This window comes from Somniosus microcephalus, chromosome 22, assembly GCF_052327205.1.
Source record: "Somniosus microcephalus isolate GS21.2 chromosome 22, FLI_Smic_1.0, whole genome shotgun sequence".
In the NCBI taxonomy this organism is placed as follows: domain Eukaryota; kingdom Metazoa; phylum Chordata; class Chondrichthyes; order Squaliformes; family Somniosidae; genus Somniosus; species Somniosus microcephalus.
The window spans coordinates 44,720,457-44,739,127 of record NC_141008.1 but is presented as its reverse complement, the minus strand read 5'-3'; the positions used below and the strand labels follow the sequence as shown (position 1 = coordinate 44,739,127).

The 18,671-nt window shown below is 49.7% G+C and overlaps 1 protein-coding gene across 1 annotated transcript in view; it reads left to right on the top strand.

Annotated features, from left to right (window-relative positions):
• Nucleotides 1-1,798: 1,798 nt before the first annotated feature.
• Nucleotides 1,799-18,671, top strand: part of adora2b (adenosine A2b receptor) — a 36,490-nt gene continuing 19,617 nt past the window's right edge. Inside the window, exon 1 of the mRNA XM_085964563.1 lies at nucleotides 1,799-3,270. Within this exon, the coding sequence (XP_085820689.1) occupies nucleotides 2,945-3,270 (326 nt within the window). The 5' untranslated portion in view covers nucleotides 1,799-2,944. The remainder of the gene's footprint in view (nucleotides 3,271-18,671) is intronic.

The following is an 18,671-nucleotide window of genomic DNA, read 5'->3' as shown; positions in this document are numbered from 1 at the left end:
GCTTTAAATCACGAGTACTAGAAAAAGCCATCGGGGATCCATCTATTCGACAGGAGACACCACCATCAGTGCCAGATGTGCTTGCTATGTGTATTCTAGTTTCTGATATATGAGCAGCTGTGTCCCGGAGGAATAAGCAGGCTGCCCTGGACTGAGATACTGAGATCAGAGCAAGAGGAACAGAAAGTGCTGGCATCACTCAGCTGGTCGGAGAGTTTCTGTGGTCAGAGCAGAAGCGTTAATGGGGCGTGGAAAGAGCAGCTTTGTGTTAGGGAACGTCTCACAGCCGCAGTTTCACTGTAATGCTGATTGATTTAGAGTCACTCACACCTGGGGCACGTTGAGAGTAAATCAACTGTTTAAAAGGGGTGAAGTACTGGAAACTGTAGAAAGATATTGAAGGTTCCTTCTGCAACGGCCTTTTGCAACTGCACACGGAGCAGAAAGGTCCTGATCTTTAATCCAGAGACATTCCACTTTCATGAGTATGAATCCAGCAGCCAATCAGCCATCAGACTACCTGGTCCAAACACTGCTCACCCCCAACTCCCTCCCCAGCCCCAGCTACATGTGTGAGCAACGCTCAGGATTAATTTGGGGCCCAATCCGAAGCTGAGACATCACATGGAGCCCAGGCAGTGTCTGTGTCAGACAAAGCACCATTCATTGCAATCATTTATCGGGTCTGAGGGAGTCTGTGAGCTGTTCCCATATATGTCTCTGTACAGTGCAGTGTGACCCTGTACAGTGCAGTGTGACTCTGTACAATGCGGTGTGACTGACTCTGTACAGTGCGGACTGACTCTGTACAGTGCGGACTGACTCTGTACAGTGCGGTGTGGCTGACTCTGTACAGTGCGGACTAACTGTACAGTGCGGTGTGACTGACTCTGTACAGTGCGGACTGACTCTGTACAGTGCGGTGTGACTGACTCTGTACAGTGCGGACTGACTCTGTACAGTGCGGTGTGGCTGACTCTGTACAGTGCGGACTGACTGTACAGTGCGGTGTGACTGACTCTGTACAGTGCGGACTGACTGTACAGTGCGGTGTGGCTGACTCTGTACAGTGCGGACTGACTCTGTACAGTGCGGTGTGGCTGACTCTGTACAGTGCGGACTGACTGTACAGTGCGGTGTGACTGACTCTGTACAGTGCGGACTGACTGTACAGTGCGGTGTGGCTGACTCTGTACAGTGCGGACTGACTCTGTACAGTGCGGTGTGGCTGACTCTGTACAGTGCGGACTGACTCTGTAGAGTGCGGTGTGGCTGACTCTGTACAGTGCGGACTGACTCTGTAGAGTGCGGTGTGGCTGACTCTGTACAGTGCGGACTGACTGTACAGTGCGGTGTGGCTGACTCTGTACAGTGCGGACTGACTCTGTAGAGTGCGGTGTGGCTGACTCTGTACAGTGCGGACTGACTGTACAGTGCGGTGTGGCTGACTCTGTACAGTGCGGACTGACTGTACAGTGCGGTGTGGCTGACTCTGTACAGTGCGGACTGACTCTGTAGAGTGCGGTGTGGCTGACTCTGTACAGTGCGGACTGACTCTGTACAGTGCGGTGTGACTCTGTACAGTGTGGTGTGACTCTGTACAGTGCGGACTGACTCTGTACAGTGCGGTGTGACTCTGTACAGTGTGGTGTGACTCTGTACAGTGTGACTGACTCTGTACAGTGTGGAATTACTCTGTAGAGTGCAGACTGACACTTAGAGTGTGGTGTGACCCTGTACAGGACAGACTGACTTTGTACTGTGCGGTGTGACCCTGTACAATGCGGTGTGACCCTGTACAATGTGGTGTGACACTGTAGAGTGCGATGTGACTCTGTACAGTGCGGACTGACTCTGTACAGTGCGGTGTGACTCTGTACAGTGTGGACTGACTCTGTACCGTGTGATGTGACTCTGTACAGTGCGATGTGACTGACTCTGTACTGTGTGGTGTGATCCTGTACCGTGTGATGTGACTGCACAGTGCAGTGTGACTAACTGTGAGGTGGGATCAGATTAATCATCTTTCTCGGTTCCTCCCTGCTGCTGTAGAAGCCCTTTATCTCTCATGTACCTTGACTACAGTTCATGGACTCCCTGTGTAGGGAGACACAGCACAAACCCAGATATTTCCTTCCATCCGTTTGAAGTCACACGCTAATTAGGTACAGTATTGTTTATTCACTCATATTTCGAGACAGTCCCTACTGGGAAGGGCTGATTGCCCAGGAGTTGGACATTAGATTGTGTTGGTGGGTGAAAGGAGGCTAAACGCCAACACGGACTGGTTGGGGTGAATAGCCTGTTTCTGTTTTGTGACTTCTATGTGTATCTGTGCTGCTCAATGTGAAACGGCGGATTTCTGTGTAATTTGGTCATGTTTCCGAATGACAAGGCTACGATTTTTTCTGCAATTTGAAGACACTCCCTAATGGAAAGCGGACGGTATTCTTTGAGATTTGGAGACACTCCCTAGTGTGGTTTGTAGACGCCCCCTTGGCCCTGACAATGAGACTTGCCCGAGCGGTGGGATCGGAAACGGAATAGAAAGGAAAGATAAAGTGAGACTGTCAGACAGAGAGAGAGAGACAGAGAGAGAGAAGGGGAAGGGTATTGAGAAACAGAGAGACAGGAAGATAAGAGAGAAATATAGACTAACGGGAGAAATAGAGCGATACAGAAAAGAGAGCGAGAGTGAGAATGAGAGGAAGAGGAAGAGACAGAGATAGTCAGAGTCAGGGTGAGAGTGAGTGAGAGGGAGAAAGAGTGAAAGGGGGAGTGAGGAGAGGAGGGAGAGAGAGTGAGGGAAGGAGACAGTGAGAGAGGGAGAGGGGAGCCGGGCAGGTCCCGGTGTGGAGCTGCTCTCTGGGCAGGGGGTCGGGCCGATGGGCGGCCGGGGGTCCGGGTGTGTGCCCGGGGCTGGGCAGAGCTGACCGGGCTGGCCATGGAGCTGAACCGGCCGTACATCGCGCTGGAGCTGCTGATGGCGGTGCTGGCCATCCTGGGCAATGTGCTGGTTTGCTGCGCCGTGTCCAGCAACAGCAACCTGAGGACTGCCACCAACTATTTCCTGGTGTCTCTGGCCGCCGCCGACATCGCGGTCGGAGCGTTCGCCATCCCGTTCGCCATCACCATCAGCATCGGCCTGGACACCCGCTTCCACGGCTGCCTCTTCCTCGCCTGCTTCGTCCTGGTGCTGACACAGAGCTCTATCTTCAGCCTGCTGGCGGTGGCCATCGACCGCTACCTGAGCGTCAGCGTCCACCTCAGGTAGGAGCGGGGGGACCGGCACAGACCGCACTTGGGGCATGTGTTGAGGGCAGTGCGTTTGAATGCAGTCTACATGGCTTTTAGCAAGGCTTTTGACAAGGTCCCACATGGCAGACTGGTGAGCAAAGGAAAGTGGCAAGTTGAATCTAAAATTGGCTCAGTGGCAGGAAGCAATGGGTGTTTCTGTGACTGGAAGGCTGTTTCCAGTGGGGTTCTGCAGGGCTCAGTACTGGGGTCCTTTGCTTTTTGTGGTATATATCAACATTGGTGAGACCACATCTGGAGTACTGTGTACAGTATTGGTCTCCTTATTTAAGGAAGGATGTAAATGCGTTGGAAGCAGTTCGAAGAAGGTTTACTAGACTAATACCTGGAATGGGCAGGTTGTCTTATGAGGAAAGGTTGGACGGGCTAGGCTTGTATCCACTGGAGTTTAGAAGAGTAAGAGGTGACTTGATTGAAACATATAAGATCCTGAGGGGTCTGGACAGGGTGGATGTGGAGAGGATGTTTCCTCTTGTGGGAGAATCTAGAATTAGGGGTCACTGTTTAAAAATAAGGGGTCGCCCATTTAAGACAGAGATGAGGAGAAATTTTTTCTCACAGAGGGTCGTGAGTCTTTGGAACTCCCTTCCTCAGAGGGTGGTGGAAGCAGATTCTTTGAATATTTTAAGGCAGAGGTAGATAGATTCTTGATAGGCAAGGGGGTGAAAGGTTATCGGGAATAGGCGGGAATGTGGAGTAATCAGATCAGCCATGATCTTATTGAATGGCGGAGCAGGCTCGAGGGGCCGAGTGGCCTACTGCTGCTCCTAATTCATATGTTCATAAGTTCGTATGTATATCAATGGACTGGTCAGGTAAGCAGAACAGTGGCAAATGGAATTCAATCTGGAGAAGTGTGAGGTAATGCAATTGGGGAGGGCTAACAAGACAAGGGAATACACTATAAATGGTAGGACACTGAGAAGTGTAGAGGAACAGTGGGACCTTGGAGTGCATGTCCACAGATCCCTGAAGGTAGCAGGACAGGTAGATAAGGTGGTTAAGAAGGCATACGGGATACTTTCCTTTATTAGCCAAAGCATAGAATCTAAGAGCAGGGAGGTTATGCTGGAACTGTATGGAACACTAGTTAGGCCGCAGCTAGAGTACTGCATACAGTTCTGGTAACCACATTGCAGGAAGGATGTGATTGCACTAGAGAGGGTGCAGAGGAGATTCACGACGATGTTGCCAGGACTGGAGAATTTTGAGTAAGATTGAATAAACTGGGCTTATTATCTTTGGTACAGAGGAGGCTGATGGGAGAATCATAGAATCATAGAAAGTTACAGCACGGAAGGAGGCCATTACAGCCCATCGTGTCCGCGCCGGCCAACAAAGAGCTATCCAACCTAATCCCACTTCCCAGCTCTTGGTCCGTAGCCCTGCAGTTTGGAGCATCCCAAGTGCACATCCAAGTACTATTTAAATGTGGTTAGGGTTCCTGCCTCTACCACCCTTTCAGGCAGTGAGTTCCAGACCCCCACAACCCTCTGGGTGAAGAAATTTCCCCTCAAATCCTCTCTAAACCTTCCACCAATTACTTTAAATCTGTGCCCCCTGGTTTTTGACCCTTCTGCTAAGGGAAATAGGTAATTTCTATCCACTTTATCTATGCCCCTCAATTTTATACACCTCAATAAGGTCTCCCCTCAGCCTCCTCTGTTCCAAGGAAAACATACTCAGCCTATCCAGTCTTTCCTCATAGCTAAGATTCTCTACTCCCGGCAACATCCTTGTAAATCTCCTCTGTACCCTCTCTAGTACAATCACATCTTTCCTGTAATGTGGTGACCAGAACTGCACGCAGTACTCTAGCTGAGGCCTAACTAGTGTTTTATACAGTTGAAGCATAACCCCCCTGCTCTTATATTCTATGCCACGGCTAATAAAGGCAAGCATTCCGTATGCCTTCTTAACCACCTTATCTACTTGGCCTGCTGCCTTCAGATATCTGTGGATATGCACTCCAAGGTCCCTTTGTTCCTCTACACTACTCAGTGTCCTACCATTTAATGTGTATTCCCTTTCCTTGTTAGCCCTCCCCAAATGCATTACCTCACACTTCTCTGGATTGAGTTCCATTTGCCACTGTTCTGCCCACCTGACCAATTTATTGATATCTTCCTGCAGTCTACAGCTTCCTTCTTCAGTATCAACCACACAGCTGATTTTAGGATCATCTGTAAACTGCTTAATCATACCCCCTATATTCAAGTCAAGATCATTGATATATACCACAAAAAGCAAGGGACCTAGTACTGAGCCCTGCGGAACCCCACTGGAAACAGCCTTCCAGTCACAAAAACACCCAGCAACCATTACCCTCTGCTTCCTGTCTCCGAGCCAGTTTTGAATCCAACTTGACACTTTGCTCTGGATCCCATGGGCTGTTAACTTCATGACCAGTCTGCCATGTGGAACCTTATCAAAAGCCTTGCTAAAGTCCATATACACTACATCAAACGCACTACCCTCATCTACCCTCCTTGTTACCTCCTCAAAAAATTCAATCAAGTTTGTCAGACACGACCTTCCCTTAACAAATCCGTGCTGACTACTCTTGATTAATCCGTGTCTTTCTAAATGAAGATTTATCCTGTCCTTCAGAATTCTTTCCAATAATTTTCCCACCACCGAGGTTAGGCTGACTGGCCTGTAATTACTCGGTCTATCCTTTTCTCCCTTTTTAAACAAGTGTACCACATTAGCAGTCCTCCAGTCCTCCAGCATAACAACCGAAGCCAGAGAGGATTGGAAAATGATGGTCAGGGCCTCTTTTGCTTTGCTTAACAGCCTGGGATATATTTCATCTGGGCCTGGTGTTTTATCCACTTTTAAAGTTGCTAAACCCCTTAATACTTCCTCTCTCACTATGTTTATTTAATCTAATATTTCACACTCCTCCCCCCTGATAGCAATGTCTGCTTCGCCCCTCTTCTTTGTGAAAACAGACGCAAGGTATTCATTAAGAATCCTACCGACGTCTCCCGGCTCCACACACTCATTACCCTCGTGATCTCTAATAGGCCCTACCCTTTCTTTAGTTATCCTCTTACTCTTAATATATTTATAAAACATCTTTGGGTTTTCCTTGATTTTACTTGCCAAGAATTTTTCATGCTCTCTCTTTGCTTTCCTAATATCATTTTTAATTGCACCCCTGCACTTTCTGTACTCCTCTAAAGATTCTGGAGTATTTAGACCTTGGTATCTGTCATACGCCTCCCTTTTTTTCTTTATCCTACCCTGTATGTCTCTAGACAGCCAGGGGGCTCTAGATTTGTTAGTCCCACCTTTTTTCTTTATTATTATTATTATTTGGTCTGAACCCTCCAGATCTCCTCCTTGAATGCCCCCCACTGCTCTGACACTGATTTACCTTCAAGTAGCTGTTTCCAGTCCACTATGGCTAAATCCCCTCTGAGCTTAGCAAAATTTGCTTTTCCCCAATTTAGAATTTTTATTCCTGGTCTATCCTTGTCCTTTTCCATAACTACCTTAAATCTAACAGAATTATGGCCACTAGCACTAAAATGCTCCCCCACTGATATGCTTTCTACCTGCCCAGCTTCATTCTCTAAAACTAAGTCCAGAACCACCCCCTCCCTTGGTGGGGTTGCTACATACTGGCTAAAAGTTCTCCTGGATGCATTTTAGGAATTCTGCACCCTCTATACCCTTCACACTAATTTTATCCCAGTTAATATTGGGGTAGTTGAAATCCCCTACTATTACTGCCCTATAGTTTTTGCACTTCTCAGAAATTTGTCTACATATTTGTTCTTCTATCTCCCTCTCACTGTTTGGGGGTCTGTAGTACACTCCCAGCAGTGTGATCGCCTCTTTTTTGTTTTTCAATTCGACCCCCATATGGCCTCGTTTGATGATCCCTCCAACATATCATCCCTCCTCACAGTGTAATCGTTTATTTAATCAATACCGCGACCCCCCCTCCCTTTTTACCTCCCTCTCTATCCCGTCTGAAAATCCTGTAACCAGGAATGTTGAGCTGCCATACCTGCCCCTCTTTCAGCCACGTCTCTGTAATAGCTATAATATCATAGTCCCAAGTATCTACCTGTGTCCTCAGCTCAATTGCCTTGTTTGCTATACTCCTTGCACTGAAGTGTATACCATTTAGTACAGGCAAACCTTCTTGTTGACTACTATCTAGCCCTTGATTCCTCTGTCCTTCCAATTTACTTTCTACATTTTTGTTTTCCAATTCCAGTTTTTCTTCCCTCCCTATTGACTCTATACTTAGGTTTCCATCCCCCTGCCAAGCTAGTTTAAACCCTTCCCAACAGCACTAGCAAACCCTCCCACGAGGATATTGGTCCCGTTCCCATTGAGGTGCAACCCGTCTGGCTTGTAGAGGTCCCACCTCCCCCAGAAACGGTTCCAATTTCTCAGGATTCTAAAGCCCTCCCTCCTACACCATCTCTCCAGCCATGCATTCATCTGCTCTATCTTCCTATTTCTGAACTCACTACCATGTGGCACTGGTAGTAATCCGGAGATTACTACCTTTGAGGTATTGCTTTTTAACCTCTTTCCTAGCTCCCTTTTCCAAAATCTGCTTGCAGGACCTCATCACTCTTCCTACCCATGTCATTGGTACCAATATGGACCACGACCTCTGGGGTTCACCCTCCCCCCTCAGAATGCCCTGCAGCTGTTCAGTGACATCCTTGACCCTGGAACCAGGCAGGCAACATACCATCCTGGAGTCACGTCTGCGGCCGCAGAAATGCCTGTCTGCTCTCCTAACTATTGAATCCCCTACCACTATCGCTCTCCCTCTCCTGTTCCCCCCCGCCTGTGCAGCTGAACCTTCCATGGTGCTGTGGACTTGGCTCTGGCTGCACTCCCCAGAGGAACCATCGCCCTCTTAGCACCGAATACTGGTTGGTGAGCAAGATGGGCTCAGGGGACCCCTGCACTACCTGCCTGGTCCTGCTCTTCTGTCTGGTGGTCACCCATTCCCTCTCTGCCTGCACACTCTTAAGCTGCAGGGTGACCACCTCCCAAAATGTGCTATCCACGTAACTCTCAGCCTCGCGGATGCACAGCAGTGACTGCAGCTGCCACTCAAGCTCCGTAACCCGGTGCTCGAGTTGCTGTAGCTGGTGACACTTCCCGCACATGTGGTCGTCCAGACTACGGGAGGTGTCCAGGACTTCCCACATGACACAGGATGTGCATTCCACGGGTGTGAGCTGCCCTGCCAGACCTCTAATTAACCTCTGATTTACTAACCTAGCTAGAATAAACTTAAAAACTTTAAGAAAGCCAAGTAAAAACAATTACCAGATATTCACCAATCAGCTCCCTCCCCTTGTGCTGATATCACTTTTGACTTCTGACGTCACTCTATGAAAATTCTGCCGGTGCTGAGTTGGTATCGCTGCCGCCTTGCTGCTCCTCCCAGGTCCGCACTGCCGGCGCCGCTGCTGCTGGGAGATTTAATTGAGGTGTATGAAATTATGAGGGGCCTAGATAGAATGGATAGGAAGCAGCTATTTCCCTTAGCAGAGAGACAATAACCAGGTGGCATAGATTTAAAGTAACTGGTAGGAGGTTTAGAGGGGAGTTGAGGAGAACTTTTTTCACCCAGAGGGTGGTGGGGGTCTGGAACTCACTGCCTGAAAGGGTGGTAGAGGCAGAATCCCTCATCACATTTAAAAAGTACTTGGATATGCACTTGAAGTATCGTAACCTACAGGGCTACGGACCAAGAGCTGGAAAGTGGGGAAGAAAGTTAAAAGGAGTATTGGCCACAGTGGTAGCAATAAAACAGAGACAAGAGAGGTTGCTATGGAGAGACTAATTTTAGGACATTGGAAGCTAAAAATCAGGGAATGACCAACTATCTGATAGAATCGTAGAATGATACAGCACAGAAGGAGGCCATTTGGCCCATCGGGCCTGTGCGGCTCTTTGGTAGAGCTCTCCAGTTAGTCCCGCTCCCCCGCTCTTTCCCCATAGCCCTGTTAATTTTTTCCTTTCAAGTTTTTATCCAATTCTCTTTAGAAAGTTACTATTGAATCTGCTTCCACTGCCCTTTTAGGCAGCGCATTCCAGATCACAACAACTCGCTGTGTAAAAAAATGTTTCCCCATCTCCCCTCTGGTTCTTTTGCCAATTACCTTAAATCTGTGTCCTCCTGCCACTGGAAACAGTTTCTCCTTATTTACTCTGTCATGATTTTGAACACCTCTATTAAATCTCTCAACCTTCTCTGCTCTAAGGAGAACAATCCCAGCTTCTCCAGTCTCTCCACGTAACTGAAGTCCCTCATCCCTGGAACCATTCTAGTAAATCTCCTCTGCACCCTCTCTAAGGCCTTGACATCCTTCCTAAAGTGCGGTGCCCAGAATTGGACACAATACTCCAGCTGAGGCCTAACCAGTGTTTTATAAAGGGTTTACCATAACCTCCTTGCTTTTGTACTCTATGCCTCTGTTAATAAAGCCCAAGATCCCGTTTGCTTTTTTAACAGCCTTCTCAACTTGTCCTGCCACCTTCAAAGATTTGTGTACGTACACCCTCAGGTCTCTCTGTTCCTGCACCCCCTTTAAAATTGTACCATTTCGTTCATATTGTCTCTCCTCATTTTTCCTGCCAAAATGTATCACTTCACACTTCTCTGCATTAAATTTCATCTGCCATGTGTCTGCCCATTTCACCAGTCTGTCTATCCTTCTGAAGTCTGTTATTATCCTGCTCATTGTTTCCTACATTTCTGAGTTTTTTGTTATCTCCAATGTTTGAAATGATGCCCTGTAAATTCAAGTCCAGGGGACAGCACTGTAACTTCTCTCCAGTCTGAATAACAACCGTTCACTACTCTCTGCTTTCTGTCCCTTAGGTAATTTTGTATCTATGCTGGGGCTGACCCTTTAACTCCATGGACTTTAATTTTGCTTACAAACCTATTATGTGGTACTTTGTTAAACGCCTTTTGATAGTCATATACACCATTTTACTATTTATTATGTTTATAAAAGACTTTTGGGTTCCCTTTTATGTTATCTGCTAATCTATTCTTATACTCGCTCTTTGCCCCACTTATTCCCTTTTTAGATCTTCTCTGTACTTCCTATTTTCAGCTTGGTTCTCTACTGTATTATGAACCTTACAATTGTCATAAGCCTCCTTTTTCTGCCTCATTTCAATCTGTATATGATGAGCTTTCTCTTATGTCCTGTCCAGGAGTGCAAGAGGCGCCTCCCCAGATATAGGAGCAGTATTGAAGTCTTAAATTGACTTGGGATTCATAAACATTGAAGAGAATGTTGAGAGGGCAAGTTTATTGCAGGCAGGTTTAGCGATAGAGAAGATGTGGAGTTCCATTTGAGGTCGAGGGGTGGAACCATCAAAGGTAAGTGGTGGTGACTGTTAGCCGCGCTAGAAATGACAACCCAGAAACAGACTGTCCAACTTAATCCAGTCCCTGATGGTGTTTATCCTCCTCACTAGCAGTGTTCTAATCCCTGTGCCTGCTCTGTTCCCATATCACTTTATCCCCTTTCCTTCAGCCACCTCTCTAACCTATTCCTAAATGTTGCCCTGGGCTCTGCTTCAAGCACCGACTCCAGTCGTGAATTCCACAGCCTCACGACCGACTGTGTAAAAAGGTTTCCTGCTCGCTGCCTTAAATCTCTCACATTTAATCTTACATCAACGTCCCTTCATTCGAAATCCCTTAAACACTGGAATCAGTCTGTTTCCATCAATTCCGTCCCATTCCTTCATCATTTTAAACACCTCGATCAATTCATTCTATAATCTCCTCGGTTATAATGAAAACAGCCTCAACTTTTCAAGCCTTTCTTTAGAATCGTGTTTCCTCACACCAGGCAGCATCCTGGTGAATCGGGACTGTTCCCTCTCTGTTGCCTCAACATCCTGCCTATAGCGCGGAGCCGAAACGGCACCCAGTCTCCAACACATAGAAACTGCGTCTAGAATCATTAAATAAAACGTCCATCAAAGGGCCCGGATAAACTAAAGATGTAGGGATTGAGCCCCTGCACCATGAGAGGGCAGGGGGTTGTGTTTACTGAGGACAAAGAAAGAAGGAAAAAAGTCTTACATTTCTGTAGCACCTTTCACGCCCTCAGGACGTGCCAAAGCCCAGTTTTGAAGTGTAGCCATTGCTGTAATGTACAGTACATAAATCACTCACTAGTGTGAAGGATGAACCTAGGACGAGAAAATGAAACCCTGGTGAACCTTGTTTGGGTGAAAGATCAATTACAGCACAGCAGTTGGAGAGGAAACCACATATTCCTGAATATAGAATTCACAGGTTAGCTTACGGTCCGGTTCAAACTAGGAGGTGATTTACTGGGCTATCAAAGGCGCCCTGTCACGCGAATACTTCAGTAAACTCAGTTCGTTCTCACTCCAGTGCTTTTTTCCTGGCTGTGTCCCAGTGATCGTGAGATTCAGAGTTGCAGATTGAATACCCCTGGATGTTGAATTCCCAGCCTTGGTCACCCTGGAGCCATGTCTCTGTAATCCCAATTATATCATATCTGTTTACATCAATTTGCGCAGCTAATTCATCCACCTTATTATGAATGCTCCTCGCATTAAGACACAAAGCCTTCAGGCTTGTTTGTTTTAACACTCTTAGACCCTTTAGAATTATTGTTTACTGCGGCCATGTTTGATTTACACCCTTGATTTCTCTGACTTCCACTTTTGCTTTTCTCCTTCCTGTCTTTTGCTTCTATCCTTGCTTCCCTTTCCTCCGTCTCCCTGCACAGGTTCCCAACCCCCTGCCATTTTAGTTTAAACCCTCCCCAACAGCACTAGCAAACACTCCCCCTAGGACATCGGTCCCGGTCCCACCCAGGTGCAAACCGTCCAGTTTGTACTGGTCCCACCTCCCCCAGAACCAGTTCCAATGTCCCAGGAATTTGAATCCCTCCCCCTTGCACCATTCTTCTAGCCACATATTCATCTGAAATATCCTTCTATTTCTACTCTGACTAGCACGTGGCTCTGGTAGCAATCCTGAGATTATTACCTTTGAGGTCCTATTTTTTAATTTACCTCCTAACTCCCTATATTCAGCTTTTAGGACTTCATCCCATTTTTTACCGATATCATTGGTACCTATATGCACCATGACAACTGGCTGTTCACCAGATAAGGGGTAAGCCATTTAGGACAGAGATGAGGAGGAATTTCTTCACCCAGAGACTGATGAACTTGTGGAATTCTCTACCACAAAAGGCAGTTGAGGCCAATTCATTAAATATATTCAAGAAGGAGTTAGATATATTTATTAAGGCTAAAGGGATCAAGGGATATGGGGAGAAGGCAGAGACAGGGTACTGAATTTGGATGATCAGCCATGATCTCATTGAATGGCGGAGCAGGCTCGAGGGGCCGATGGCCTACTCCTGCTCCTATCTTCTATGTTTCTATGTAAATAATTGGCAACAAAGTCTCCTAAGTCAAATTGATGGGTAGGTTCTAAAATGACTTGTTTAATATATTGGTAGTTACACTTAGAATATAAAAGCAGATTAGAGCAGCAACTCACTACCACCGGGAGTGGTTGAGGCCAATAGCACAGTGTATTTAAGGGGAAGCTCGATAAATGCGAGGGAGAAAGGAATGCTGATGGGGTGAGATGAAGGGTGGGGGTGGGGGAGGATGGGGTGAGATGAAGGTGGGGGAGGATGGGGTGAGATGAAGGGGGGGTGGGGGAGGATGGGGTGAGATAAGGGGGGTGGGGGAGGATGGGGTGAGATGAAGGGGGGAGGGGAGGATGAGGTGAGATGAAGGGGGGGAGGATGGGGTGAGATGAAGGTGGGGTGGGGAGGATGGGGTGAGATGAAGGGGGGAGGGGGAGGATGGGGTGAGATGAAGGGGGGAGGGGGAGGATGGGGTGAGATGAAGGGGGGAGGATGGGATGAGATGAAGGTGGGGTGGGGAGGATGGGGTGAGATGAAGGGGAAGGGGGAGGATGGGGTGAGATGAAGGGAGGGTGGGGAGGATGGGGTGAGATGAAGGGGGGAGGGGGAGGATGGGGTGAGATGAAGGGGGGGAGGATGGGATGAGATGAAGGGGGGAGGAGGAGGATGGGGTGAGATGAAGGGAGGGAGGGGGAGGATGGGGTGAGATGAAGGGGGGGAGGATGGGGTGAGATGAAGGGGAGGGGGAGGATGGGGTGAGATGAAGGGGGGAGGATGGGGTGAGATGAAGGGGCGGAGGGGGAGGATGGGGTGAGATGAAGGGAGGGTGGGGAGGATGGGGTGAGATGAAGGGGAGGGGGAGGATGGGGTGAGATGAAGGGGGAGGATGGGGTGAGACGAAGGGGGGAGGGTGAGTTGAAGGGGGGGTGGGGGAGGATGGGGTGAGATGAAGGGGGGAGGATGAGGGGAGATGAAGGGGGAGGATGGGGTGAGATGAAGGGGGGGTGGGGGAGGATGGGGTGAGATGAAGGGGGTGGGGAGGATGGGGTGAGATGAAGGGGGGAGGGGGAGGATGAGGTGAGATGAAGGGGGGGAGGATGGGGTGAGATGAAGGTGGGGTGGGGAGGATGGGGTGAGAGGGAGGATGGGGTGAGATGAAGGGGGAGGGGGAGGATGGGGTGAGATGAAGGGGGAGGGGGAGGATGGGGTGAGATGAAGGGGGAGGGGGAGGATGGGGTGAGATGAAGGGGGGAGGATGGGATGAGATGAAGGTGGGGTGGGGAGGATGGGGTGAGATGAAGGGGGGAGGGGGAGGATGGGGTGAGATGAAGGGGGGAGGGGGAGGATGGGGTGAGATGAAGGGAGGGTGGGGAGGATGGGGTGAGATGAAGGGGGGAGGGGGAGGATGGGGTGAGATGAAGGGGGGGAGGATGGGATGAGATGAAGGGGGGAGGAGGAGGATGGGGTGAGATGAAGGGAGGGAGGGGGAGGATGGGGTGAGATGAAGGGGGGGAGGATGGGGTGAGATGAAGGGGCGGAGGGGGAGGATGGGGTGAGATGAAGGGAGGGTGGGGAGGATGGGGTGAGATGAAGGGGGAGGGGGAGGATGGGGTGAGATGAAGGGGGGGAGGATGGGATGAGATGAAGGGGGGAGGAGGAGGATGGGGTGAGATGAAGGGAGGGAGGGGGAGGATGGGGTGAGATGAAGGGGGGGAGGATGGGGTGAGATGAAGGGGCGGAGGGGGAGGATGGGGTGAGATGAAGGGAGGGTGGGGAGGATGGGGTGAGATGAAGGGGTGGAGGGGGAGGATGGGTTGAGATGAAAGGGGGGAGGGGGAGGATGGGGTGAGATGAAGGGGGGGAGGGGGAGGATGGGGTGAGTTGAAGGGGGGGTGGGGGAGGATGGGGTGAGATGAAGGGGGGGTGGGGGAGGATGGGGTGAGATAAGGGGGTGGGGGAGGATGGGGTGAGATGAAGGGGGAGGGGGAGGATGGGGTGAGATGAAGGAGGATGGGGTGAGATGGAGGGGGAGGATGGGGTGAGATAAGGGGGGAGGGGGAGGATGGGGTGAGATGAAGAGGGGAGGGGGAGGATGGGGTGAGATGAAGCGGGGAGGGGGTGAGATGAAGGGGGGGGGGGGAGGGGGAGATGAAGGGGGGGAGGGGGAGGATGGTGTGGAGCAGAAACATCGAATGGCCCAGTTAGGCGAATAGCCTGTTTCTTACTGTAAATTCTATATATGTAAATGTAAAACTTGTTCCTTGTTGGTGCTCGAGTATTTTTGCCGGTGGTTTCACATCAGCAGTTGTTGTGCAAGAAGTTCCGAGAATCAGGGGCCCACGTGTGAGATGAAGAGGTGAAACCGAGGGTGGGCGAGGTAGTCACACAGGAAGCCAGAGGTGGGCAGGACTCCAATTCTCTTTTAAATTATGTTCTAGTCTCTGCCTCAGTAGCCATTTGTGGTGAAGCATCTCATGGTCTAATAGCCCACAGTTTAAACACCTTTCTTCTCCCCTCCCCCTCGGTTCTTCCTCGGTTTCTGTCCCGATTAGCCCAGCAGTGCAAACAATCTTTCACCATTTACCCACAGTAAAGTCCCCAGATTTCACTCGCCCCTTTACTGACTGCTCCTCTCTCGGGGACTCTCCCACTCACCACCTTGCTGCCGCTGCTCCCGGCTCTGTGGGAAATGCTGGTCCCCACGCCCACTGCATTCCCCAGTCTGTCTCCACCCCCCTCTCCCCCACCCAGAGTCCCAAACCCCCCATCCACAGTGACCCTCGATTCCGCCCCAGCTCCAACCTTCTCCTCTGGAGTTCTTGTTCACCCTCTCCCAGCCCCCGCCCCGACCTCTTCCCGCTTTGTCTCTCCCCCAGACTCCTGCTGTTTGCCCACCAGCCGCCCCCGGCTCCCTGGGGTGGCGTCACCGAGCCGAAAGCGGGGAAGGGGGGTCGCTGCTGTGGCTCGAGTTTAAAGGGCTTTGGGCAGCAGTGCCTGGGGGATTCATACCTCATTCCGGGAGAGTCCGGGAGGTTTGGCAACCATAGAATTCGCACAGACCGCGGAACAGAATCGCCCCTGAACAAGCGGTGATGGTGGAATCTGTGTCTGTCCTCCTGGTGATTGAAGATCATCACACTAGCCCGAGAGACAGAGAGCGTTAACTCTGATTTGGATTGTGGAGCAGAGGCACACTGACTTCGGCACAAAGCCAGGTGGCTCGAAGAACTGAAGTTAAATCACTTCCAGGAACTATGGGCTGCGTTATTGCAGCGTTCTCCCATTCACCTGCTGAAATGTTATTGGAAGATCTGTGGATCTGGCAACCCAATCCCAGTGTACCTAGAACACCAAGACAGGCGCATCACAAGTTAGCAATTGGCTGTCATATAGCTGAGAGCCGTTTGGAGGCAATACCCGAAGGTTGAATTCACAAATGCACAATCTTATATCAAGCAGTTGTTGCTCAAACTGTTCACCTCCGACTGCTGAAACTATTATTCAATGGGGTTACGTTGGATTCATGCTGTGGGCAGGACAGTGGCTGTGCAGACATACATTGTATTGCTCAGTGTGTCGGTCCGAATTTATTCTTGGTATCTGCTTTAGCAAGGGCTCTGCTTATCTGATGACCAAATAGTCACTATCCTCCTTGGAGGAAGGTACGTGGAGTCTCTGGCTCCGAGATAACAGGCCCAGCAATGGGAGGTTGGAACCAAGTAGAACCCTCGCATTATACTCAGTAATCCAGGTAGCCCGCAGTGTTGGAGATTGGGCACTGGCTCATTGACGGTCAGCTGTCACTGGGGCCTGGTCCCCTCCACACTTTACCCCAGGTCACTCAGTGCCCTGATGGCAGGGCAGTCCTAACTGGGCAAGCACCAGGAAGATTATCAGGACGTTTGTCTAATCAGTTGCTGATTTAACCATGACTTTAACCTGCTAAACCGTGGCCATTGGAAGCCGGTAGACTTGAGGATTTGGGGCGCGACCTTACCAGGAAAGTGTTTGCAATCCATGTTGGACAACCTGTACTTGTGCAGTTTTTTTGGTTTAGAGACTTTTATGTTGGTAATTGCATTGTGCACTCGTCAGATATCTTCATCTGACTGAAAAACAATCACAGACTGATGTTCATCGCTGATATGCGGTGGTTTCTATTGAGATTATTTTGATGCAGTGTTACTTTAGAAGCGAACTTCCGGTGATTTTTTTTACATCTTTCTTGGTAGCATAAGAGAGAAATGATTCTCTTTACTGGTAATTAGCTTCAAGGCGCAGAGAAGCTCAGCGAACAGTGACGGATTCCAGCACCTGGCAATGTGATTCCCTCGCGTTTCTGTAACTGTGAGGCCTTTGGGGGATGGGGAAGAGTTACATGATGTAGAATCGCCTGGCAAGTTTGCAGTTTCCAGCTCTACTTCATTTACCCAGTAGCAAATTTGACTATGGAAAATAAATTCTAGGAACAGCAAATGTCCAGAGGAAGGTTCGGTGAAGTGGAGCTTGACTGCATTAAGTCACCTGCACAGGAACCGAGTGAATCGCAGTTAGTTTGTAGTAAAGATAGTTCCTGGAGACGTGAACATTTCCCCAAACCCCAAGATTCTATCCTCACTCAAATATATCGGATCCCCCGATACTGGGATACAGAACCCCCGATACTGGGATACTGGGATACAGAACCCCCGATACTGGGATACAGACCCCCGATACTCGGGTACAGGGCCCCGATACTGGGATACAGACCCCCGATACTGGGATACAGAACCCCCGATACTGGGATACAGAACCCCCGATACTGGGATACAGAACCCCCGATACTGGGGTACAGACCCCCGATACTGGGATACAGAACCCCCGATACTGGGATACAGAACCCCCAATACTGGGATACAGACCCCCGATACTGGGATACAGAACCCCCGATACTGGGATACAGACCCCCGATACTCGGGTACAGGGCCCCGATACTGGGATACAGACCCCCGATACTGGGGTACAGACCCCCGATACTGGGATACAGAACCCCCGATACTGGGATACAGAACCCCCAATACTGGGATACAGACCCCCGATACTGGGATACAGAACCCCCGATACTGGGATACAGACCCCCGATACTCGGGTACAGGGCCCCGATACTGGGATACAGACCCCCGATACTGGGATACAGAACCCCCGATACTGGGATACAGAACCCCCGATACTGGGGTACAGACCCCCGATACTGGGATACAGAACCCCCGATACTGGGATACAGAACCCCCAATACTGGGATACAGACCCCCGATACTGGGATACAGAACCCCCGATACTGGGATACAGACCCCCGATACTGGGATACAGAACCCCCGATACTGGGATACAGAACCCCCGATACTGGGATACAGAACCCCCAATACTGGGATACAGACCCCCGATACTGAGATACAGAACCCCCGATACTGGGATACAGAACCCCCAATACTGGGATACAGACCCCCGATACTCGGGTACAGGGCCCCAATACTGGGATACAGACATAGAAACATAGAAGATAGGAGCAGGAGTAGGCCATTCGGCCCTTAGAGCCTGCTCCGCCATTCAATGAGATCATGGCTGATCATTCAAATTCACTACCCTGTCCCTGCCTTCTCCCCATATCCCTTGATCCCTTTAACCTTAAGAAATATATCCAACTCTTTCTTGAATATACTTAATGAACTGGCCTCCACCACCCTCTGTGGCAGAGAATTCCACAGGTTCACCACTCTCTGGGTGAAGAAATTCCTCCTCATTTCAGTCCTAAATGGCTTACCCCTTATCCTTAGACTATGACCCCTGGTTCTGGACTCCCCGGCTATCAGAAACATCCTTCCTGCATCTAGTCTGTCCAGGCCTGACAGAATTTTATAGGTTTCGATGAGATCCCCT